We start from the raw sequence: 25,787 nt of genomic DNA, 5'->3' as shown, positions 1-25,787 counted from the left end.
GATCCCAATCAGTGAGTTCCTTCGAATTCGTCGGAATTGCACTGATTTTGAGAACTTTAAAAATGAAGCTCAAGATCTGTCCTCCCGTTTTATTAACAGGGGGTATTCTAAAAAATTAATTAAGAAAGGATACAACAGAGCACTTAGACAAAGTAGAGAGGAAATTATGATGAGAAACAAGGGAGATAATGGTGATAATAGAGTTCGATTCATTTCCAGATTTGGGTCTCATTGGGATATATTGCGGAACCTTATGATAAAGAACTGGCCATACTTAACATTGGACAAAAGGATTAATTCAATAGTAGGGAACATCCCTAGTATGGTCCCCAAAAGGGCACCTACACTTAGGGATAAACTGGTTAGTTCTGAATTCAAGAGAAATACCCCAGAAAGGGACCTATGCCTGCAAAAACGCCCAAAGGGGATGTTTAAGTGTGGCTCGTGTAGATGTTGCAAATATGCAACAAAATCAGATACCTTTTTCGATAGTGAACACAAAAAAGAATTTAAAGTTTATAATTTTATCAATTGTCGCTCGATGATGGTTGTTTATTCTGTTACTTGTCCTTGTGGGAAACAATATATCGGGAAAACGAAACGTGAGCTACATATACGCATAAATGAACACATCCGAGATATCACTAAGGGGGAAATAAAGAACCCACTAGCAGCACATTTTAAGACACACCATGAACAGTCACCTGTTGGTTTGAAATTCATGGGAATCTATCAATTGTTTGAAGATAGAAGAGGGGGCGATCGGAATCGCATACTCCTACAAAAGGAGACTATGTGGATTTATACGTTAGGGACTTTAAGTCCCAAGGGACTTAACAACGAAATAAAATTCAATATGTTCCTCTGAATATACAATGTTGGGAGCGGGTTGATTACTTCTGGGATGGCTGTTTTACCAGCGTCTTTAGCAGTCTCCACTTGCTCCCAATTATTGAAAATGGAATGACACAAATTCCTGTTCTCTATAGGATTTCCAAATACCATAGGATGACAACATATGGGCCCTTTTCCCCCCTTTTCTCCCCCTTTTCCTCTATAGTTCCCTAAAATAAATGTTCATTCCAGTATATATTAGATATCCCTATGTAAGGGCTCTAATTTTGGGATGTGATGAAAATAAAAACTTTAAAATAAAAATAAAAATAATTGAAATACATGGATAAAGTACTTCAAGAATATGGAATGATTTGATTTTGGAACATGGAGAAGATTTGACTCTTGTTTAAAAAAAAAATTCTCGTATGATCAGAAATTTGCATACGAAATGTTATGATTGATTCGTACTATAGGAGAAGTAATTATTCGTCCTTAGGAATAGGCACTCTATATAACTAGTGGAGAGACACAAAATTAAAAAGGATTGTCCTATATGGAATGATAATAAAAACTTTGCACCAAGAATGTTTTACTAAAGGAATTTTCCTTGTGGTTATTGGCTATGGATTTTTGAATCTTGGAGTGGGTGGGGACACAGGTTTCATTGCCCTTTGGCATGAGGCCTGGTTTCCCTGCCCTCTCCGAGAGACTGTATAGTCGCGATAGTGCATGACGCTATAAAAGATGAGATCTTGGCTGTATGTCTGGAATGGTCCCACTGGGGGAGGACAATTAATTCTTTGCCCGTCCCACCATTAGTTAATAATAAACATATAATCTGTAATGATAGTACTATCGCAAAAATGTTCTTTACCTTTCGCTACTTATGTTTGAACCATGGGAATATTTCAGTTCCTTTTGAAGGTGTGCCACTGATCCTCCGCTATTACGCGAATAAATAGAATATTATATAGATATGGATTTATAATAAGATGAATTATTTGTTTATTCGTTCAGAATAACCTGTAAAAGAAAAGTTTTCTTTTTGGAACGAATTATAAGTTGTGAATAAATACAATGTACAAAGAATCTATACACATTTTGCCTATATATATGAAATGAAGCCTCTTGATATCTGTAATGGAGGAACCAATAAAAAACGTTTGGGACACTATAAATACAATGCCCTTGATTACACTTGCCAAAACGGCTCTGAGGAAATCCCGTGTAGGGATGAAACGCGTCAGCTGTTCTAATGGATCTAATCAAGCTGGACAGGTAGTGACGTCCTTACCTGGCCCTGCAAATCCCTGACTAAATTTGGAGACACGATATGGAAGGAGACACCATGTGAATAGAAGTTCACTCATTTACCGGCATATGCTCTTGCCCTCCCGGACTGTGTATCTCCTCGCGCACGTTGTGGACTGAGTGGACGTTGAAAAGGAGAAAGTCGCCGGCCATCCGGTTTTACAGTGGAGTTCGGAAGTGGTCTGTTATACGGATGATCACACAGCCTGGGACTTCTCTTTGGAAGGTCTTTCCGTCCCACTTATGAATGGACTGCTCCCGCATATGGATCACAGAGGCTGACCTGAACATCAGAGGTAAATACATAAGCCTCCAGATAAAGTCTGGGAAAATCATTCGCCCTTGAATAAAGAGGATGGAGTGGGATCTATTGAGATCTTGTGTCTATTGAATAGACTGCCTATAACTATCTACCATCCTTAAAATATAAGGCTGCATGAAATAGGAGGGAAGAGCTTAATATCATACAAATCTGCCGTTAAAACAGATTATGTTCCATAGGATCAATTATTTCCTAAGTCTAAATCTCCTACGCATAGGAGTTTACTACTCAAAAAAGAATGCTACCTATTGCCAATAGGAATGGTGGCCACCTTGAAATAAAATTTATTTTGTCAAAAAACGCAAGTGTGAATACTACCCAGTGACTGTTCAGATTATTTTTTCTTCTTTTTTCTCCCTATGCTTAGTGAGAACAAATGTAGCATATGAGAGAATTTATCTACATGTTTTGGTGTATTAGATCACTTGTTATCCATCTCTTATGGTCAGGAGATTTTTTTATATAATATTTGTATGTATATATTGATATATCTGGAATTATTCGGAGGTTTAAATAAATGTGATTTTTATATGAATTGTTTATACCTGAGAGTGCTTGCATATATTTCTGGATCTTTTTTCTTTTTCTTTTCTTTTTGGTTTAGAAATTATATCACAATGGCACACGTAGTATGATAGGTTTGGCGCACAAAAATGACACACGCCATGAATAAATCTTGCATTTTACAGTTCACTTAACTACACCCATTTTTATAGGCACAGTGAGGTATAAAAAGTGTCTGAAACACATCAGAAGTTTGGCGCACAACATTTGCTTAGTAAATCTCCACTGTCTGAGCGACACCTGATGCCTGCAAAGTGTAAGGCCTCATGTACCTGGTCATAGTTGTGTGCACGGTCCATGATTATGGAGTGTCATCCGCAAGCCATTCATAATCACGGACTGTGCACACACAAAATGTACATTGAATGGGCCCGGACCGCAAATGCGTACCGTATAATGACATGTCCAATTTCTTTGCGGTCCAGGCTCCGAGCAAATATGGCTGTGCAAATGACATCTATATGTGTGTGTATTCCTAAAGCTTGTACCACCCCTGGCTGAGCGCCATTTGTGACATTCTGACGAGGGCAAAGTTTGCATATGAGGCCCCCACAAAGTTGTTAGTTGACCACAACAGATCTACACACACCTGGAGTCTGGACACAATTCAGATTATGAGTTCAGAAGAGGTCACTCTGCAGACAAAAAATAAAATAAGGGGAGGTCCCCATAACTAAAATAGATGGGAGGGGTAGCGAGTTGGTTGGCCTATGGGATTACAGGATAGGGACATAGTAGGAGGGATAGTAGGACAAGGGGTGGGGTGTTTAGGGGCTGTACCGTTTTCCCTGCTGTCTCTCTCCCTCTCTTCGCCAGGACGCTGAAGCAAGAACACTTCCATCCTCTCCTCCTCACCGATGACATCCGAGGAAGATCTTCTGCAGCAGTTGAGAGCCGCTGCCGCATCCAGGGGCCCTGGATGGCTAGGTGTCCAGGTAGCAGCGTTGATTTTGGGCCAGCCAGCTCTTCCCCTCCTGGAGCTGGTGTTGGTCCAGGGTACGGGCCTGGAGCACTCGCCTTCAACGCAGGCTCCCTTACTCCCGGAGCCGGCGGCGGCACATTCCCAGCATTCCAGGGGTACGGGTGTAGGAGGAAGAGAGCCCATCTCCTCGGTTTTGCATGATGCGGCCTGCACTTCCGATGCAATGTGCAGCATGAGATGCTTGAACCCGCCCATCCGGCTGAGTCCGCAAGTTATCCCGCAGGCGTGGCGCTGTCGGATGAGCCCCTCTGTGAAACCTCCAGGCTGGACTTCCGAGCGGCCCGCCGCTGCTCCACAGTCCAGTTCTGGGAGGAATACCAGAACACGGCGGCGCCCGGCGGTCACAAAAGGGATGAGGCCTTCACTTCTGGCCACCCCACTCCCTCTTCCAGTCATGGCGGAAATGGTATGCCGGTCCTGCATGGTGAGGATCCAGCCAGAGGGCTGGCTGGTCTGCAGCTCGGTGACACTGGGCTGCCATATAGCGACGGTGAAGATGGAGGATGCAGGCTGCGGTTGGTTGTGTGGGTGCCAGGCAATGAACAGCGGGTAGCTGGTTCCTCCTCCCAGAGGATGAGAGACCTGGAGATTCGCCATCTGGATGCTGAGACGACTTCTTCCCGGTTCCCGTCCAGGAGTTGGAATTCCCCATTCTCACATTGCCAATGCGGACAGCGCCATGGCGGGAGTGGAGCATTGGAAGATGGTGAGCTGAGGGACTCTACACGCGGACATACTGATCCGGCTGACGTAATTACCGTGCCTGTGCAACCTGGTGAGTTGACTCCTACTTTACCTTTTCCTGCTTAATTGGTGTTGGGTGCCTGTTCGGAATTGGTTGCACCGGGGGTGTGCGCGGCGAGATCCGGGGTGCCCATGTCACAAGCGAATGCGGGTCGGGATAGTCTGGCGGAATTGGTGGGGTGCTTAAAGGATTTAGTGGGGTGGCTAGGTGCGCCCCCCTCACAAGGGTCTGCGGTCTTGTCGCCAGTCGCTGTTTGGGTGGGTTCCACTGTTAGCGCTCCAGTTATTGCTACTGGTGCCGTGGTACACAGTGGGTCGGCAGACGACGCGGCGTTATCGGAGCGGACGGAGTCGCCGAAGGAAGTAGATAGAGTGCGCTTGGATGATCGCGGGTGGGGAGGTGTATGTGTGTTTTGAGGGTCCATTAGGGAGCGTATTTGGAAGGATGAATACATTGATATTTTTTCCCTCCTGCCACTGGAGAAGTTCAATTTAGAAAAAATTAAGGGCATTCACACGCTTAACAAAAAATGGCTATAAAATACGGAGCTGTTTTCAAGGGAAAACAGCCCCTGATTTTCAGCCATTTTTTAAGCATCAAGCATTTTTTGATGCGCTTTTTACGGCCGGATTTGGAGCTGTTTTTCTATTGAGACAATGAAAAACGGCTCCAAAAACGGCTCAAGAGGTGACATGCACTTCTTTTTTACACTGTGTTTTTTTATACGCTGTTTTTACAAACAGCGCATAAAAAGCCGCCACGTGGGAACAAAACTCAGGTTTTTCCGATGTAAATCAATGGGCAGATGTTTGGAGGCGTTCAGAACCTGTATTTTTTGCAAATTTTTGGGGCGTTTATGGCATAGGTCGTGTGAACATACTCTTAGGCTGGGTTCACACGACCTATTTTCAGGCGTAAACGAGGCGTATTATGCCTCCATTTACGCCTGAAAATACGGCTCCAATACGTCGGCAAACATCTGCCCATTCATTTGAATGGGTTTGCCGACGTACTGTGCCGACGACCTGTAATTTACGCGTCGTCGTTTGACAGCTGTCAAAAGACGACGCGTAAAATTACAGCCTCGTCAAAAGAAGTGCAGGACACTTCTTGGGACGTTTTTGGAGCAGTTTTCTCATAGACCCTATTGAAAACAGCTCCAAAAACGGCCGAAAAAACGGCGCGAAAAACGCCACGAAAAACGTGAGTTGCTCAAAAAACGTCTGAAGATCAGGTGCTGTTTTCCCTTGAAAACAGCTCCGTATTTTCAGACTTTTTTGGCTCAGCGTGTGAACATACCCTAAGCGTCATGAGATCAAAAAGGAGGAGGAGGAAAAACGCAGGTACAGGTTGGTCCCAAAAACATTCGTTAATTGGTTGTAGGCTTTTGCTATATTGGCGAGGGTTATTAGGGAAAAAGCGCAGGATAATTGCTCAGCTCTCCTTTGTTATTTGAACGCGGTGGGGGAGGCGCATAGGGCTTATGGGGGTCAGGCTTTGCTCTGGTATGACAAGCAATTTCGTCAGTGAAAAGCAGTTCGGCCTAACATCTAGTGGGACCATAAGGATATAACATTGTGGTTGAAGGTGACTGCGCAGTTTAAACTGGGCCGGTCCTTTCCCGGGAGCAGGAACGTATCGGAGCATTCCAGTAATTCAGGCAGGATTCGGGCTCCAAGCTTGGAACGTGTTGGCAGTTTAACGATGGGCAATGTAAATATGGAGCCACTTGCAAATTTAAGCATGTCTGTTCCCACTGCAATGGTTAGCCTCAAAATGTCTTTAAAAAAAAGGTGGGCGGCAGGGCGGATCCCTCGATTCCTCTGGTCATGGGGGTGACTCTAGTGATCCTAACAAAGATGGCCCCCTTTCTAAATAGATACCCCGATAGGAATGGGGCCCTGTTGATTGGCACAGATTTTGTCTCTGGTTTTATCATTCCACCCCCTCCTCATGGGGTCCCTTTTACCCAGCGCAACCTTCGGTCTGCATATCAGCATGCAGTGGTGCTGTTGGGGAAACTTAAGAAGGAGGTTGCCTTGGGTAGAATGGCAAACTCTTTCCCGACTGTACCTGTGCCGGGTTTGGTTGTTTCGTTCCTGGGGGTATTCCAAAATGTGAACTTAACAAGTTCCGCCTCACACACCATTTGTTGTTTCCGAAGGGGGCATCGGTTAATGACAGTATAGACCCAGAATTGTCAGGGTATTTTGCCGTCGTTAGGCAGCAGCGATGGCGGGGGTTCGTGAACCGCATCGCTTTGTTCTTTTAGTTGCCGAACATCAGGACGATTTGCGGGTTTGGATTAAATGTCTAGGTATGTATTATGGCCAGTCACTCTGGATGTCTCGGGCGCTGAAGGGTTTTGATCTGGAGTTGTTTACAGATGCATCGGGGGCGGTGGGTTTTGGCGCTTTTTGTAAGGGACAATGGTGCGCAGGTCCTTGGCCGGCTTCTTGGGTGGAATTTGTCCCTGCTCGAGCTGTTTCCTATAGTGGTAGCAGTTACCATTTGGGGCGAGAGGCTGAGGGACAAGAAAGTTTGCTTCCATTGCAATAATCTGCGGGTGGTGACGGCGATAAATAATGTTTCTGCATCTTCCCTTCCTGCGGTTCGTTTGTTGCTTCAGTTAGTGCTCACCTGTCTGAAGTTGAACACGTGGGTGGTGGCGGTACATGTTGCAGGGGTGGAGAATTGTATTGCTGACACAATTTCACTCTTACAGTGGGATCGTTTTGGTCAGCTGGTTCCAGACTCAGAGTTAACTACTGTGGATTATCCCAATCATCTTTGGGAGCTGGTATCCGGGCGGCAGGTGCTTTGATCCAACGGTCGCTGGCCAGCTCGACATGGACGGTGTACTCTGCTGGATGGCATCAATGGAAGGATTTAGTGAGATCTCTTGGCGATGTTGTATCTGATGATGACAGGATGATTGCATTATTGTTTTGGTTGGGGGAAGCTTTTTCTGCTGGTTGGACGGTCGCCAAGGCCAATCGCTTTGTGGCGGCCATTGCTTTCGGTTTTAAACTCCATAGGCTTGTGGACGTCACAAAGCATTTCCTGGTGGGCCAGGCACTGCGAGGATTGCAACAGGGTGTAGTTGTGTAGGACCAGAGGCGTCCAGTGTCATTCCAGTTGTTGTGTTCCATGGGTGATGTTGTGTGGCTGGTGTGTCGTTCACCTTATGATTTCAAGCTGTTTCATTTGTCTTTCTTGCTGGCTTTTTTTGGGGCTTTCCGGATTGGGGAATTGGTTTCTCCTAGTTCCTATAGGCCACGTGGGTTGGTGCAGGACAATGTGGATTTATATACGGATAGAGTGGAGAAAGTTCTCCATCACTCGAAAACTGACCAAATTGGCAGAAGCAGAAGGGTGGTGTTGTTCGCAATACCGGGGAATTTAGTATGTCCTGTTTTTTGCCTAAGGGAGTTTTTAGCGGGAGTTGGCTTGTCGGATTTCCCACTCCCAGACACGAAGATGGTACGTTTTTGTCACGTTTTCAGTTTGTCTCCGTCTTTAAGAAATGTCTGGTGGCATGTAACGTGTGTGCGGAGCAATACTCGTCCCACTCATTTCGTAATGGGGCTGCGACGGAAGTGGTTAGATGGGGATTAGACAAAGCAGGGGTGCGGCATATAGGTCGATGGGAATCGGCGTGTTTCCGTTCTTATGTTCGCCCTCATATGCTGTGATGTGTGTTTGTGTAACAGTGTTCTGGATGTGTGCGTTCCGCCCGTAATGTGTTTTTATTCATGCTTGTGTGTGTGCTGGTGTGCGTGTATATATCTTACTTTTTTCTTGCAAGAAAAAACCCCTGTATGGTGTGGATTATAGGACATTCGTATGTGTGCTGGGGTTCCCTTCGGGGGGACGTACGGCCGGGCGGTCGACAGCTCAGGATTCCTCGGGACACAGCGGTCCTTCATTGGATGGGTTTCTGTGGAATGACCTGGAGTCGGGAGTTTCATACTTACATGCTGTTAGAAAGGCCACTGGACATACTGGTACTGCACATCGGGGGTAATGATTTGGGCTTGTGCCCTTTTTGGGAACTTGACCTACTTTGCTTGTGGTCATTACATCCCCAGCTGGTTATGGTTTGGTCGGAGATTGCCCCGAGGAAGAGTTGGCATATGGCTCGCTCCGTGGAATGGGTCAATAGGGCCTGTATTAAGGCCAAACGGGCCATATCTGACTTTGTGGCACGCAACGGCGGTGTTGCTGTTTGACATTGGGACTTGGAGTCTGGAACAGGGAATTTTTGGAGGGAGGATGGAATTCACCTGAACGATGTGGGGATGGATATGTGGAGTTTGGCTTTGATGGACGGAATTGAACGTGGGTGTGTGGAGGAGCTCTCACATGCTTGAGGCGGTCAAGGCCTATTTTGATATGGCGGGGGGAGTCCTTGAAGTAGGTCGTAAAAAGTGGTGGGGGGAATGCATCACAGGATGCACCCCCCAATTAGTTGGAAGACGGCTTCTTAGGGTGTTCCCCTTTTGAAGGCTTGGATATATTGTGGAGGTCATCTGCAAAAGGTAATCAGTGCCCCCAAGCCGGGTTACGGCTGGGGGTAAGGTATTGGTGGTTAGATGACCAGTAAATAAAATATCGGTGGCTTCAAGGACTTGCCCCTGTCATTCTGTTTGTCAGTGGGTTTGTTAAATGTTAATGTTATGACCCTGATAGGGTCGCGGTTTGTTATTTATTTATATGTAGAATTCCTTTCTGGGAATTCAAAGTTATTTTAATTTGTTATTAATAAATTATTTATTATTAAAAATAATAAATGGCTGCTGTTGCCATTAAAATCCAACTCTGTTTTGGTGTCTGCTTTACTCAAAAGGTAGGATTCATATAAGGGTATGAGTGATACACCATGAGGGTATCAACTTATATGAGTGAAAAAGAGGCCTCACTGCAGACAAAAAATAAAATAAGGGGAGGCCTCCATGACTAAAATAGATGGGAGGGGTAGCGAGTTGGTTGGCCTATGGGATTACAGGATAGGGACATAGTAGGAGGGCTGGTAGGATAAGGGGAGGGGTGTTTGGGGGCTGTACCGTCTTCCCTGCTTTCTCTCTCCCTCGCTTTGCCAGGTCGCTGAAGCAAGAACACGTCCCCGCCTGCCCACCCTGGATTTGATTGGCTTATTCCTGCATTGTTTGATGGTTGAAGTTGTATACTGTCTGTTGGACAGAAGCGTGTCGTGTGTGTCTGATATGGTCGTTTTTGTGTTGTCATTGCAGCTGCGGGGGGGAGTCCTTGAAGTGGGTCGTAAAAAGTGGTGGGGGGGAATACACCACAGGATGCAACCCCCAATTATTTGGAAGACGGCGTCTTAGGGTGTTTCCCCTTCAAACACCCTAAGAAGCCATCTTCCAACTAATTGTGGAGGTTATCTGCAAAAGGTAATCGGTGCCCCCGAGCCGGGTTATGGCTGGGGGTAAGGTATTGGTGGGCAGATGACCAGTAAATAAAATATCGGTGGCTTCAAGGACTTGCCCCTGTCATTCTGTTTGTCATTGGGTTTATTAAATGTTAATGTTATGACCCTGATAGGGTCGCGGTTTGTTATTTATTTATATGTAGAATTCCTTTGTGGGAATTCAAGGTTATTTTAATTTGTATTAATAAATTCTTTATTATTAAAAAATAATAAACGGCTGCTGTGGCCATTGAAAACCAACTCTGTTTTGGTGTCTGATTTACTCAAAAGGTAGGATTCATATAAGGGTACACGACTCGACTTATTTGAGTCATGACTAGTATATTTCTCTGCAAGCAAATTCAATTTGCTCAGTTCTCTCTAATGCCAGAGAAAGGTCATGCTGTGTTTTTAATATAACACAACAGGGGCTGGATATTGCACTGTGCACTAACTTCATGTGTGAATGGGAATTTATAATATATACCTGTAATATCTGGATGGTGTTCTATTTAATATGTTCATGAAAAAAAGTTACATCTTTGTGATTGAGCGCTAAGGCCGGGGATAAACAAACATGCATTTAGATGCATGACTTTACTTTATGGAAGAGCTGAAAAATGTTATCAAGGAGCAATTGAAAAAAAATTGCTAGTTGCAAGGCCGTAGAAATTTTCAAACGACAGGAACATTTTGCTGTAATAACAGCCAATGTTAAATACTTCTGTGTCAAAAAAGACAAAAGTATAGTAGGGTTGATACCTTTATTGGCTAACGATAAAAGTTCTATATGCAGCTTTCAGAGCACAGAGGCCCCTTCGTCAGGCATGTTAACAAATGAATGAATGTTTGTCCCCGTTGTGCAAAGGGTTCTGTCGTTTCGACGGAACCAATACCGCAGTGTAGGGAATCCCATTAGCAACGGATCCATCAGCATTGAAGTCAATGATGATGCAAACAGAAAACAATGTTTTTTTTAATGTGGGCCTGTTCACATCAGCGTGGTTTCTGCTGAGGGGTTCCGTCGGTGCTTTCAGTCAGGGGAACCCCTCAACGGAAAGGCAAGTGTGAAGTAAGTTCCGTTTGCATCACCATTCATTTCAATGGTGACAGATCCGTTGACAGAAGGATGTCAGGCTGGGTTCACACGACCATGTTACGTCCGTAATGTACGGAACGTATTTCAGCCGGAAGACCCGGACCGAAGACAGTGCAGGGAGCCGGGCTCCTAGCATCATAGTGATGTACGACGCTAGGAGTCCCTGCCTCGCTGCAGGACAACTGTCCCGTACTGTAATCATGATTACAGTACGGGACAGTAGTTCCACGCAGAGGCAGGGACTCCTAGCGTCGTACATCACTATGATGCTAGGAGCCCGGCTCCCTGCACGGTCTTCCGGCCGAAATACGTTCCGTACATTATGGACGTAACATGGTTGTGTGAACCCAGCCTCATGCGTGTGAAAACCTCGGCAAAAACAGCCTGGAAAACCGCCTCAAAAACCACGTCAAAAACCACATCAAACATGAAAACCTCCAGGGTCAGTTTTTACAGGAGGAATTTTCCTCCTGCAAAAAACTCCGTGTGAACAGGGCCTTACAGTTTACAAAACCCCAGAAAAAAATCTTATGTTATCTCCCTTAGGGTTTATTCAGACAAACGTTGAATACCTCCATGTGATGGCTGTTAAAACATCGGCCGTCACACAGATGCATGTATTTAAATTTCGTTGTTTTAATGGTCCGTGTGCAGGGTCTGTTGAAAAATAGAACATGTCCTATTTTCTTCCATTTTCATGGATGCCTCCATAGACTCAAGTCTATGGGGATCCGTGAAAACGTTTTCACGTCCGAGTTTCCCCACGTTCGTCTGAATAAGCCCTTAGTGCAACACTACAACTTATTGAGAAGGAAAAGCAGAGGCGTAGCTAGGTTCTCCAGCACCCGGGGTAAAGATTCAGTTTGGTGCCCCCCCCCCAACCTCTTTCTCGACATCTCCTTCCCCCTCGCCGTGTTTGTTTTCTCTACCAATCAATGACGTGTCATTTCTTTTCCACATTTCTTTTTATGTAACTCGAGCATAAAAACATTTGTACATTTTACAAGCAATATAGTTCTATACACAACACCAGAACCATGCTCAGTACATATAAACAGCACCAGCACAAATACAGCTCAATTTAGTGCAACCCCTGCCGTATAGGTTTGTACGGCGTAAAACCGATCTGCTGGGAGATGCTGTTTCACAAAAAATAAATCATATCATAATCATACCACCCATCATCTCGCTGCAGATCATACAGTGACTAAGTGCTGATTAGAGGCAGAATAAACATTTACATTAAGTGACTCACCGGTGATGTCTCAGATTCTAGTTCTTTTTCTCCATCCGGTCCAGACCTCTATGATGACTTCTCCCGGTCACAGCCCATTTCTGCAGTTTTCCGCTCAGATGTCTTCAGCTTCTCACTTTTCCAACATTTCTACACCTATAAATAAAGATAAAGTTCTCATTATACCACACAGTACGCCCCTAAATATAATAGCGCCATACACTGCACCTCTAATTATAATAGCACCATACACCATGTCCCACACACACACACACAACATGCCCCCTGTAGATAGTGCCCCCATATAGCCCACCCCTGTATATAGTGTCCCACAAATAGCTCCCCCTATAGTGCTCCACAGATAGCCCACCCCTGTATATAGCCCCCCTGTAGATATAGCCCACCCCTGTAGATAGAGCCCACCCTGTAGATATAACCCACCCTGTAGATAGTGCTCCACATATAGTCCACCCCTGTATATAGTGCTTCACATATAGTCCACCCCTGTATATAGTGCTCCACATATAGTCCACCCCTGTATATAGTGCTCCACAGATAGCCCACCCCTGTATATAGTGCTCCACATATAATCCACCCCTGTATATAGTGTTCCACATATAGTCCACCCTTGTATATAGTGCTACACAGATAGCCCACCCCTGTATATAGCCCCCTGTAGATATAGCCCACCCCTGTATATAGTGCTCCATAGATAGCCCAACCCAGTATATAGCTCCCCTGTAGATATAGTCCACCCCTGCATGTGGTGCTCCATAGATAGCCCAACCCAGTATATAGCCCCCCTGTAGATAAAGCCCCCCTGTAGATAAAGCCCCCCTTTGTAGATAAAGCCCCCCTTTGTAGATAAAGCCCCCCCTTGTAGATAAAGCCCCCCTGTAGATAAAGCCCCCCGTAGATAAAGCTCCCCCTGTAGATAAAGCCCCCCCTTGTAGATAAAGCCCACCTTGTAGATAAAGCCCCCCTGTAGATAAAGCCCCCTGTAGATAAAGCCCCCCTTGTAGATAAAGCCCCCCGTAGATAATTCCCCCCCCTGTAGATAAAGTCCCCCTTGTAGATAAAGCCCCCCGCAGATAAAGCCCCCTCCCTGTAGATGAAGCCCCCATGTAGATAAAGCCCCGCTTGTAGATAAACGCTGCCGTAGATAAAGTCCCCCCCGTAGATAAAAACCCCCGGTGAATAAAGCCCCCTAGTAGATAAAGCCCCACGTAGATAAAGTCCTCTCGTAGATAAAGCCCCCCCTGTAGATAAAGCCCCCCCTGTAGATAAAGCCCCCCTGTAGATAAAGCCCCCCTGTAGATAAAGCCCCCCCCCGTAGATAAAGCCCCCATAGATAAAGTCCCCCCATAGATGAAGCCCCCTGTAGATAAAGCCCTCCCATGTAGATAAAGCCCCCCCCCCCCCATAGATAATGCCACACCCTTTTTATTACAATAAAAAAAACAATTTAAACTCACCTTAATCCCGCTCCCACGCCTTCCGGCAGCCATGGAGACCTGCTCTCTTCTGCGCAGGTCTCCTGGGGGTTGAACGAAGCGTCTATGAAAGGCGCTGATTGGCTGGGCAGGATGACTTTGCCTGTCAGTCAGCACCTTTCATCGACGGAAGCGCGATAGCGCTTCTCTGGTACAAAAGAGCTGAATAGCCGGGCACGGAACGTACCCGGCTATTCATTGCTTGTAATTGTACCTGTGTCCTATAGACACAGGTACAATTATAGTGCAGGAGGAGGTGGCGCTGGCGCCCCCCTCTAAGTTGCGCCCGGGGCACATGCCCCGCCTGTCCCCCCGCTAGCTACGCCCCTGAGGAAAAGTATATGTACAGTAAACCTATTCTGTTTGCATGTAATATCAGTAAGCACTCCTTGGCCTGTGAACAGCTGTATGAAGTCATTTTAAATAGCAAATAGAATCTTTTACTTTTAGGGTAGAAACAAACAGCATGTTCAAGGCGGATACGCTGCGTCAAGCGGCACAGCGTATCTGCCATGAACACCACAGGGAATGCCGTCCGAAAAACCGCACAAAATTCCGCTGTGGAAAGCAGCACCCAAAAAAACACCAAACCCCATACTTTCCCCCTCCGTCTCTTCTGTGCGTGGTCTGGCCTCCTGGGATGACATTGCAGGCCATGTGAACGCTGCAGCCTCTGATTGGCTGCAGTGGCAAAATGGGATGAAACGTCACCCCAGGAGGCCGGACTGGAGAAGAAGCAGTGAGTTCTGGGTAAGTATAACTTTTTTTTCAAACTTGCGATTTTTGCATCGGAATCGCTGCGATTCTGACGCTAATGTCGCAACACACACCACTTTGTTGCGAGTTTAAGCACCCCATTGCATTCAATGGGGAATCCTGCAACACAAGAGCAGCGATTCCGCAGCATTAATTGACATGCTGCGGCTGAAGAAACCGCACCACAGGTCAATTTATGTGGGTTTTTTTCAGCTCGCCTCTGTGGGGCTGAGATTTGCTGAAATCTCACCCACAGTGCTTCTGCTGTATTAGGGCGGGTTCACACGTGGCGGAATTTCACTTAAATTCCGCTGCGGACACTCCGCAGCGTTAATCCGCAGCGGTGCCGTTTGTCCATTGACTTACACTTTAATTTAGCAGTGTTCGTTTAGACGAGGCGTAAAATTCCGCTGCGGAGCATAGGCTGCGGAGCGGAATTTGGTGTCCGCAGCATGCTCTGTCTGTTGCGGAGCAGTGGCGGACTCATGGCGGAATTTCTCCATTGACTTCAATGGAGAGTCAAAATTCCGCAATGAAGTCCGCAGATCTTATGTGTGCTGCGGAGCGTATTGGTTTTGCTACCATGACATTTCTTCATTCTGGCTGGACCTATGTATTTCTAGGTCTACAGCCAGACTGAGGAAGTCAATGGGGCTCCCGTAATGACGGGAGCGTTGCTAGGAGACGTCTGTAAATAGTCACTGTCCAGGGTGCTGAAAGAGTTAAGCGATCGGCAGTAACTGTTTCTGCACCCTGGACAGTGACTACCGATCTCAATATACATGTATCTGTAAAAAAACATATAAGTTCATACTTACCGAGAACTCCCTGCGTCTGTCTCCAGTCCGGCCTCCCAGGATGACGTTTCAGTGTAAGTGACGGCTGCAGCCAATCACAGGCCAAGCACAGGCTGCAGCGGTCACATGGACTGGCGCGTCATCCAGGGAGGTCGGGCTGGATGCCGAAAGAGGGACGCGTCACCAAGACAACGGCCGGTAAGTATGAAATTCTTTTACTTTCACTAGGGAAAGTGCTGTCCCTTCTCTCTATCCTGCACTGATAGGGAGAAGGGAAGCACTTTTCCCGCAGTCCGCAGCAGCTAGTCCGCATCAATTTTCTGCACATTTTGTGCAGATCCGCAGCAGAATCTGCAACGCAGATTCTGTGCGGCATTGATGCGGACAGTTGCGGAGGAAATCCGCCACGTGTGGTCATGCCCTTACGCTGCAGATTTCCTGCAAGGAATTCCATTGCGGAAAATCTGCAGTGTTTACGCCTACTATGTTCCTACCCTAAGGGAAAAAAATACTTTATAGCTCAAAAATCTCTACAGGTTGGATCTAGGTTGACCTTTTTTCCAAGATAAAGTGGTTATTTTAATCGCAGTTTGTCTGCACTGATACTACTGCATATATCAATCATAATAGTATTGGGTAGTCTGCAGCTATCCTATATTTTGAATCTGTCATGGAATGTGAACAGATGCAGAAACACAGTTTAAGTCCTTTTAGACTGGGCAATTATTGGGCAGACAAGCGTTCATAGAACACTCGTTACCGATAATTGACCTGTGTGAACAGGGCAGTGATCAACAGATGAACGAGCTCGTTCATCTGCTGGTCGTATCGTTTTAAAAAAGTAAAATATTATCGTCGTCGGCAGCACATCTCCCTGGGAGATGCGCTGCTGACATGATATTAATGTATCCATGCACCTGCTGCACAAACAACCCCATTCAGATGAGTGGAACTGATTTTGGGTATGTTCACACGCTAATCAAAAAACGGCTGTAAAACACGGAGCTATTTTCAAGGGAGAACAGCCTCTGAATTTCAGCCATTTTTAAAGCATCAAGCATTTTTTTATGCATTTTTTTGCGGTCGTTTTTGGATCTGTTTTTCTATTGACCCAATGCAAAACGGCTCAAAAAATGGCTCAAGAAGTGACATGCACTTCTTTTTAGGGGGCGTTTTAAAAACGCCCTGACAGAGCGAAACATCGTTTTTCCTATTGAAATCAATGTACAAATGTTTGGCGGTGTTCAGCTTCCATATTTTCAGAAATTTTTCGCAGAATTTACGGCCTGAAAAACATCTGAAAATAAGCCGTGCCAACATACTTTCAGTCGTAAAAATTTCTGCAACAAAATCTCATCCACGCGCTTTGGAAAAAATACACACAGAATAAATGCATAAATTGACCTGTGGGACGGACTATAAATCTGCGGCATGTCAATTTATGCTACGAATTAGCTGTGCATTTATTGCAGAATTTTCTTACTGTGTTCAATGGGGAAGTCAAATTCTGCAACAAATACAACTGTTTGCGGAATTTTGTGCAATTATGTTGTATATTCGCAGCAAATTCTGCAGGTTAAAAATAAAGCCTATACTTACCAGTCACGGCGCTGCAGCGATCACATTTGATGAAACGTCAATACGGGAGACCGCCTGGTCACAGAGCTGCTGGAAGAGAAGGGGTGCATTGCTATGGCAACGCCTGGAGAGGTACAGTAAGTATAGGGTATTTTTTGTCTGGAGGCGTTTTCCGTGGCGGAAAATCCAGACGAATACACGTACCAAATTAAAGCGCAATTTGGTGCAAATATTCAGCCGGATTTCCCTGCGTGATATGGGTTGTATACACTGCAGGCTCTACTGCAGCATATCACCCTGTGTGAACGTCCCCCTAGTCTAATTGCTCAGGTAGCATAGCTCCAGTAGTTAGTTTAGCGAAAACAGACTATAGAACTTTTAACCTAAATACTAAAATAGCACAATTACAATGATAAATTTGGCAGCAAATAAAAGTTACATTTTAATTTAGTTTAGTTCAGGATTTATAAGGAATTTCTTTGCCTGGAGGCAGCCTATTGCAATTTGTCCAAGATATGGCACAGGTATCAGTGACTTAGTATGGATACGTGTTGTTGGATTTCCAATGATTACAACATCTTTTTGTGGTTGCAATTGAAGATATTGATGTGAATGTGAACGAAAATAATCTCTATAAAGTACAGCATAAAATGTATGAATGAATGGATTTACTTTGCAAAGACATGAGCAAAATGGGAAGCAGAAGCATAAATATAGATCCATATTTTAGCCTCCAAGGTTATATGGTGAAAATATGATTCATAATAGGAAATTAGGAAAAATTGATAGTCGACTGCTAATATTTATTCATGACTAAATATTATGGTCATTTTCAGCCCCTTACATTCACTGGGTATTACCAATTGCTCATTATTATGTACAGTATCACATTGTGTATGGGCATCTTTACTGCAGATTTAACGCTTAATGAAGTGAAACAGTGAACAGGATTTGTAGAGAAGAACAGCTCAAACAACTGATCTATGAGCTTTAGGAATTATTTAGATTTTACATGTCTAGCAGGTTGTCAGGTGGCATTTAGACACTGTGGCAAGCATTGCTTGATGTACTATAATGAGGAACTGGCTGCCCTTCTGCCATGGCTAGCACTTTAGATAAGGACTGTGACTGGTACATTTAGATGAGTACTATGACTGGCATTATTATATGGAAATTGTAACACTACTATCAGGATACTAATATCGCCAATGATATGGATTGAATTAATACATGTAAATTTTATTTGGGCAATGTATACTAATATAATTTGGATAATGAATTGCACTATTATTTGTGCACTGTATGGCGCTATGATTTATATGCAATTGTGTAAATAATGCTAGGTGAATGGGGAGGACTCAGGGGTTCAACGTTCCATTGAGGGAAAAGGTATGGGTTTGTACCTGCTTTAAGAATGACCAATTCAAAAAGTTATTTGCATACACCCAACTACTTAGGAGCTATTTATGTTATTTTCCATTGAGCGTAATATTATAGATTTTATAGACACATATTTATGAATCAAAAGTTCTGATGTCATCAAATGTTTTGAAATGAGCTAAACAGTATTCTTCTGTATACATCTACAGTAGCAGGGCACCTAACTCCACGTGCAGGCATGCATGCTGCTAGTACTGTGTACAGTAACACATACAACATGTGGTTTATTCAACATGCTGTGTTTGGAAATCTGTATCCCATGTAACCAGCTGTCACTGCTCAACCCCTCCGCCTGTGTCCGGCTCAAAGACCTTGGTACTATTTATAATTTTCAGACACACCTCCTCATTGGCACTAAACAAGACAAGTCTGTATACACTTAGCACAGCTATATACCCACACAGTGACACTACATACAACACAGGCATACACAAAAACACTGAGCAGACAATCTACTGTAACATTACACTTCACTAATCACTATACAAAACCTTTCACTGGTAGACTTGCACAGGATTTTGCCAGTGTAACGTCACACCCTCCTCACCTGTACCACTACGCAACTTGTTAACAAAACAAACTCCGACAGATTTGTGCACATACAGCTAGTTGTGTTGCTCATTTTTTACAAAACCATATGGGGACAGAAGAGGATCTACTTAAAATTGGCAGGAGGCTGGAGAAGCGGATCAACGAGCAGAGCACGGTAAGAACCTGAGGTTTTTTGGTGAATATATCTGATTTATTGAACTGCAAATTTTAAAGGTATTCTATGATGTCACTGAGGACTAATTCTCTAATTTCCTAATACACTGTGTATTAAAATTCAATCCATGAGCACTGATCTTGTAGACAACGGCTGCAGTCCATTAGGACCTACTTTAATATCCCATTTATATTGAGAAGCCTATGTAAACAAACAAATGTGACCCCTGTAGGTATGGTCGCCAAAATCAGAGCTGAAATGAAGGCTGAACAAGAAACATAAACTCAGGGAATACATAGCAAACGAAATAGTCACTCATTAGGTGTCATGTGTACAGAAGGTTGGGTTGGCTTAGGGGAACTGAGCCAAGTGATATTTCTCCAAAGAGTAGCAGCAAAGTCACAAGTTTCAGAGAAGTGGGACATAGTGACATTGCACTGTGACATGAGCAGCTTAGAAAATACTAGGAAATGCAGGGTGTAAAGGTGAGAAAATAAAATAAGAATAAGAGTTTAGAAAGGAAGGAGTGAGTGGGCTAAACTCTGAGAAAGCGGGAGCATGATTTTCTGTGAAACATGAGATGTAAAATGGGGGTGGGGTGTAAGATATGAATAGCGAGCAACATAGAAAAGGATTGAACAGGTGAATAAGATGGGTGAGAGAGGGGGTGCGCGTTGCCAGAAAGCACAAAATAAAAAGGATTAAAAGCAACAAATAGATTACTGTGGTACTGTACATAAACAAGCCACTGCAAAGTGCTTCACAGCTCGCTACGTAACCCGTCACCATTGTTCAGATCTGATGCAGAACAACAATGACAAATGTTTGGGATAGGTTGTTTCATGAGCGCAATCTCCTGAAAAGGAAAGAAACACAATAGACCAAATGTAGGAGGACGTTGGTGATATGTAGAATAGGTGTGTAGCATGAACTAGTTGGTAAGCACGGAAACATGTAGGTGAATGCTGCTTTATGCTGTTATTATTTAGAAAAAATTTAATTTTCCATTATTATAATTCCCTGCTTATAGTATTCACAGAGGTGTAGAGGAGGCTGGTTATTTATTAAGTTATACATAATAATAGGCCAGAAATCATATGGAATATTTCCTCATAGAAGAAAGAAAACAGTGGCAACGGAAGTATACGCCTTGTGGTGATTTATAATGTTTTTGCCTTAATTAGGATTCAGAATTGAAATATAAAATTGGAAAAATATAAATAATAAGGATTTTCATGTGATAGAGCCTCTGTTCTCAACATGGCATACCAATGAGTTACCTTTTGTATTACAAAACAGTTTCATCCATTTGTTATATTCATACTGCAGGATTGGCACAGTATGTTGTCTGAAATCAACCAGTCCTATCAACTGTCCTGACGGGAGATAAGCCGCTGTCAGAGGTGTCTGGCAGTGGCTTGTTTCCCTCTCCCCATCAAAATAATTATGCATGCTTGGTCGACAGCTATCTTAGGTGTATGGCCAACCTATAGTGTATACATAATACAGAGGAGTAGATAAGGCCCTCCACTACCACCATTTTTACCCTGAGCCAGGTTCATCATATTTTTTCCTGCACAGCGGGACCTGGCCATCCGCTGTGCAGGGAACTGCAGCACAGTCCCATTTACTTGAATGGAGCATTGTTGCAGTTCCATGCACAGCATGTGGCCAGGAGTGCCACTGTGCAGGAAAAAATTGTAAAGGCGCTGCAGGACTAAAGTACAACTGTGGCATCTTGACTCTCAGGATCAGCAGGGATATCGGCACTTAGACCCCCACCGATCAGAAAGTGATAGCATATCCTAAAGATATGCCAGCACTTTCTGTGGAGGGAATACCCCTTTAAAAAAATAAAAAATACAGCAAAACTTCTCCAAAAGACCATCACTTTGAGAAGACCACCTCCTTAAGCAGACCAGATTTATTGTGACAGATTTTAAGTTCTACCATATATTATGAATACTGGCCATCTTCTTTGAGAAGACCCCCCCTATAGAAGACCACTTTTCAATGCAATTTTGGTTGGTCATCTCAAAGAGGTTTCGTATGCTTATATATATATATACATAAGTGTACATTTATATGCATATACACATACACAAGAAAGTTTGATCAGCACATTCCAGCAAAATGAAAAACGTGTATACAGGTGCAAGTATGCCTGCGACTGCAAAACAATACACAAGAAAATGTCAACAGCACTCTACGAACACAAATGGCACCTAAAACACTAAATATAAATAAATATGCATTATTGCTGAATCTACTTACAATAGTAAGGTTCTTAGCGCACATTTTCATCAAATTGTGTGAGACCACCTGCCACGACAATGCGACCTAACTTATAAGGTGAGTCCCTGCACTGCTCATACACCCTATTCTGCGTCTAAGGGCTTATTCAAACGAACGTATAATACGTCCGTGCTACGCGCGTGATTTTCACGCGCGTCGCACGGACCTATGTTAGTCAATGGGGCCGTTTAGACAGTCCGTGATTTTCACGCAGAGTGCGTCCGCTGCGTAAAACTCACGACATGTCCTATATTTGTGGGTTTTTCGCGCATCACGCACCCATTGAAGTCAATGGGTGCGTGAAAATCATGCGCAGCACACGGAAGCACTTCCGTGTGATGCACGTGATTCGCGCAACAGAAGTAAAAACTATGAATGAAAACAGTGTCATAATGATGGCGGCTGCGCGAAAATCACGCAGCCACGCATCATATGCTGCTGACACACGGAGCTTTTATGGAGCTCGTGTGAATCCGGCCTAAGCCTGCAGAATATACTTGGGGATGGTAGGAACCAGCATTAAACTAATTAAAATCACCCTAGGGGAGGTGTATGCACGCGGGGCTAATGGTGGACGTGTTTCCCTAGAGCTCCGCTCCTCAACGGGAGTATCCAGCTATTTTCAGCTATTTCCAGCCGCTCACCTCGCTCACATTCCACCGGAATTCCTTCTGCTTCCCCTCGGGGATCTTTTGATGGCGAAAGGGAACGCCAAAAAGTCTGGGATCAAAATACTCTCATGGTTTCTCTCAGTGTGTAAAAATACAAGAGAATTCCTACAAAACATGCACCAGATGGAATAGAACACCCGAATTTCTCTATAAAATTAACTTGTTAGACACTAACAGATGCTGGAGATGTTCTGCACAAGTGGGAAGCCTCTCTCACCTTTGGTAGGACTGTCCGATAATCAGACCTTTCTGGGATGGTAATTCTTGAATCATACAAAAAAATCACTCTCACTTCACTGACCCTTTTCGCCGCATTGATCATTCTTTGGGTTCCATCATGTGACTTCCACCCTAAATCTCATGATTTGGTCACTCATATGCTCACTGTCATGAAATTTATGATCCCTCTACACTGGAGATCACAAGAACCCCCCTCTATTCAGTCTTGGATAACACCCATGGATTCTATAAGCAGAATGGAGGAGCTTCCAAGTTGGGAGATGAGGAATCACGAGTGGTTCTTAAAGACATGGAACACATGGCTCACTTATAGGGCTAATTAGACCCCCACCAACTAAATAACTGATGGTTTAAACACAAACATTGCAACCCCACAACTCTCCACCTCATTGTTCTTCTGCCTGTTAAATCTGTTTTGGTACTTTCTTAACTTGATCTTAGAACCATACATTTTGATTGATTGTTTTGATTATGTACGCTCTGGGAACATTGTAAGTAGTTTACATATGCTTTGTCCATATGCCTTTTTATGTTATGTCAATGGAAATACTGCATCTTTTTATTTGATAATAAAGGTTTGGGCCTGCGTGCTTGCTACCTACTATCATTTACACTGTATGCCGTGGTGTAAATCTTTCCCATTGTACACTGTTACTGTACTCAATAAAAAGAGATTTGCAGAAAAAAAAAGGCCAAAATCGTGACCAGATCGACGGCTGCTAAGCCGGAGCCTCCATTGCAGATTGCACACGCGGAGCAGGCCATGATGGCGCCGGACACACCTCACTCTCCACAGTTGCAGGCACCCTCACCGGACCCGATACACAGCGTGGATGGAGGTACCCCATGTTTTCAGAGCCCAAGCCCTGCCTCAGATTTGTTTGGTGAAGATGACTCTGATGCTTCCTCCGCCGAACCTGCGGTACAGGGGTTTTCAATTAGCCAGGCTGGGCAGGAAGGGTCTTCTCAATTATCCTCCTCGCAGCTGCAAGTTGACACTGGGGCATATTCTGGTGACAAAGTTATTATTGCACGCTTTTCACAACTCTTACAGCAAGAGCTTGAAAAAACGTGTGTAAAGACCACAACTGAACTTAAAGCCGATTTTCATGCTCTGGGGTCTAGAATGCTAGCAATGGAGACTAAAATTGATAACATAGTGACGACTGTTAACTGGCACTCTAATTGCATCGACGACATACCAACAGCTTGAGGAAGCCCACTCTAAGCTTGAAGATATGGAAAATAGATCCAGGCGGGAACATTTCCGTATAAGGGGTCTGTCAGAAAACATCCTGGATTTAGAAACTGCGGTACACAATCTTTTCAAACATCTCCTCCCTCATATACCTGACCGCTACTTTGATATTGACAGAGTGCATAGGGCACTTACTGCTCCCCGCATGGATGGTCTGCTCAGAGATGTGTTGGTGAAGCCTCATTTTTACTCTGTGATGGAACAGGATATGAAAGCTTCCAGGACCTGTGAACAGCTACGACTGCGTAACTGCGAGATACAGATCTTCGCTGATCTGGCTCCTCGCACGATTCAGATGCGTAGTTCATTAAAACCTCCCCTCCAAGTCTTGATACGCCAGGAGATTAGATATAGATGGGCCTTCCCTTTTCGTCTCACATTTTCCTATCGCAAGCGGCCACACAGTTTTGCTTCTCTCCAGAAAAGAGAGGCCATTATGAAACATTTGGGACTTATTTCAAAGGATGGCACACCTCCGCCGAGAAAACCACCACTGCCTGCTTCCTCCTCTTCTACAGCACGTCTTTGACCGCTCTGGAGCTCCAGATCTTCATCCTGACCTTTGACTTCTACTACCTGAACTTGCAAGTCCTTGATGCATTCTTGATATAATTCTCACAGGATCCTGTGATTGGAAATTTCTCCACGTACTAGTTCCCTTTACTGTTTACTATTAACGTTTACTTTTAAATTAAAATGGCCTTAACTACTGTGGTATGGAGACGCAGCCCTGGTCATGAATACAGTTACTGTTGATCTCCTGTCTCTCGTCCCCTGCTGCGAGCGTATCGGCAGGGCTAAATAGCCCTGCGTTGGTATGCTCAGGAGCTGAGTTCTACCTCCCACACCACCAATGAAGATCACCTCTCCAGCTGGGACCTCACCACACCACTGCTCCCCTGCTCCACGCTAAGTATCATAGTGTAGCCACAGCTACACTTTACCTCTCCCTGTTTGTCCCTGAGTTAACCCTATGCTGTAACCCTTGCTGTCCCTGAGTAACCCTTGCTGTCCCTGAGTAACCCTTGCTGTAACCGTTGCTGTCACCCTTGCTGTCCCTGAGTAACCCTTGCTGTCCCTGAGTATCCCTTCCTGTCCCTGAGTTAACCCTTACTACCCCTTGCAGTCCCTGAGTTAACCCCTTGCTGACCTGCTCATCCCCTTTTGCATACCTGATTAACCCTTAGTGTACAGGGACAGTTATATTAGGAGGGAGTGGGACAGAGATAGGGAGCGTGTGGGAATTACAAGTTACTTATGTGTATTGTATTGTAACGTAACTTCTATGTATGTTTAGGTAAGTGGGTGGCGGTATAGATTAGGATTGTGATACCATGCTTATACTGTACTGTGATTAGTTACTGTGTTTGGTGTGTTTTATATATGAGAGTGATTACTGTATGTTAATAAATATTATCTTTATTTACTATACGGTCTTATTCCCTTGAGTAGCAGCAAAACAATTCCCTGACCTGGGACTACTTATTTTTTGTTTTAAGGCGTTGGGGGTTTGGCGATAAATTTATTACCCTTTTGAAAAGTCTACAGTATACTCAACTCCATCTGCCCAGGTAATGATCAAGGGATTTTTATCAGACCGTATATCCATAGCCCGGGGGACGAGACAGAGGTGCCCTCTCTCCCTTATCCTTTTTGTCTTGGCAATTGAGCCCCTGGCCCACCTGATCAGGATGAATAAAGACATAAAGGGAGTTGAGGTTAGTGGTCAGACACATACGCGGACGACATCTTATTGGTATTGTCATCCCCCCTTACGTCAGTCCCGAATCTTTATCATGTCTTAGACCAATTTTCCCAAATCTCAGGATTGAAAGTCAACCATGATAAGTCTGAGGTCTTGAACATCAGCATTCCGCATTCCATGGCCAAGTTGATACAACTGAACTTTGAGCTGAGATGGAGGGAAGACAAAATCTCCTATCTGGGAGGTCACCTCACTCCTTGCTATTCCACCTTTTTTCGCACAAATTTTCTCCCTCTCAAACAAAAACCGAAAACAGAACTTTT

General features: G+C 44.5%; 1 protein-coding gene across 1 annotated transcript in view; it reads left to right on the top strand.

Annotated features, from left to right (window-relative positions):
• Positions 1 to 18,951: 18,951 nt before the first annotated feature.
• Positions 18,952 to 25,787, top strand: part of LOC142743039 (uncharacterized) — an 83,890-nt gene continuing 77,054 nt past the window's right edge. The window contains exon 1 of the mRNA XM_075853405.1: positions 18,952 to 19,295. Coding sequence (XP_075709520.1) covers positions 19,227 to 19,295 — 69 coding nt within the window. The 5' untranslated portion in view covers positions 18,952 to 19,226. The remainder of the gene's footprint in view (positions 19,296 to 25,787) is intronic.

Source organism: Rhinoderma darwinii, chromosome 2 (genome assembly GCF_050947455.1).
Source record: "Rhinoderma darwinii isolate aRhiDar2 chromosome 2, aRhiDar2.hap1, whole genome shotgun sequence".
Taxonomy (NCBI): Eukaryota; Metazoa; Chordata; class Amphibia; order Anura; family Rhinodermatidae; genus Rhinoderma; species Rhinoderma darwinii.
This window is presented reverse-complemented; position numbering and strand designations above follow the sequence as displayed.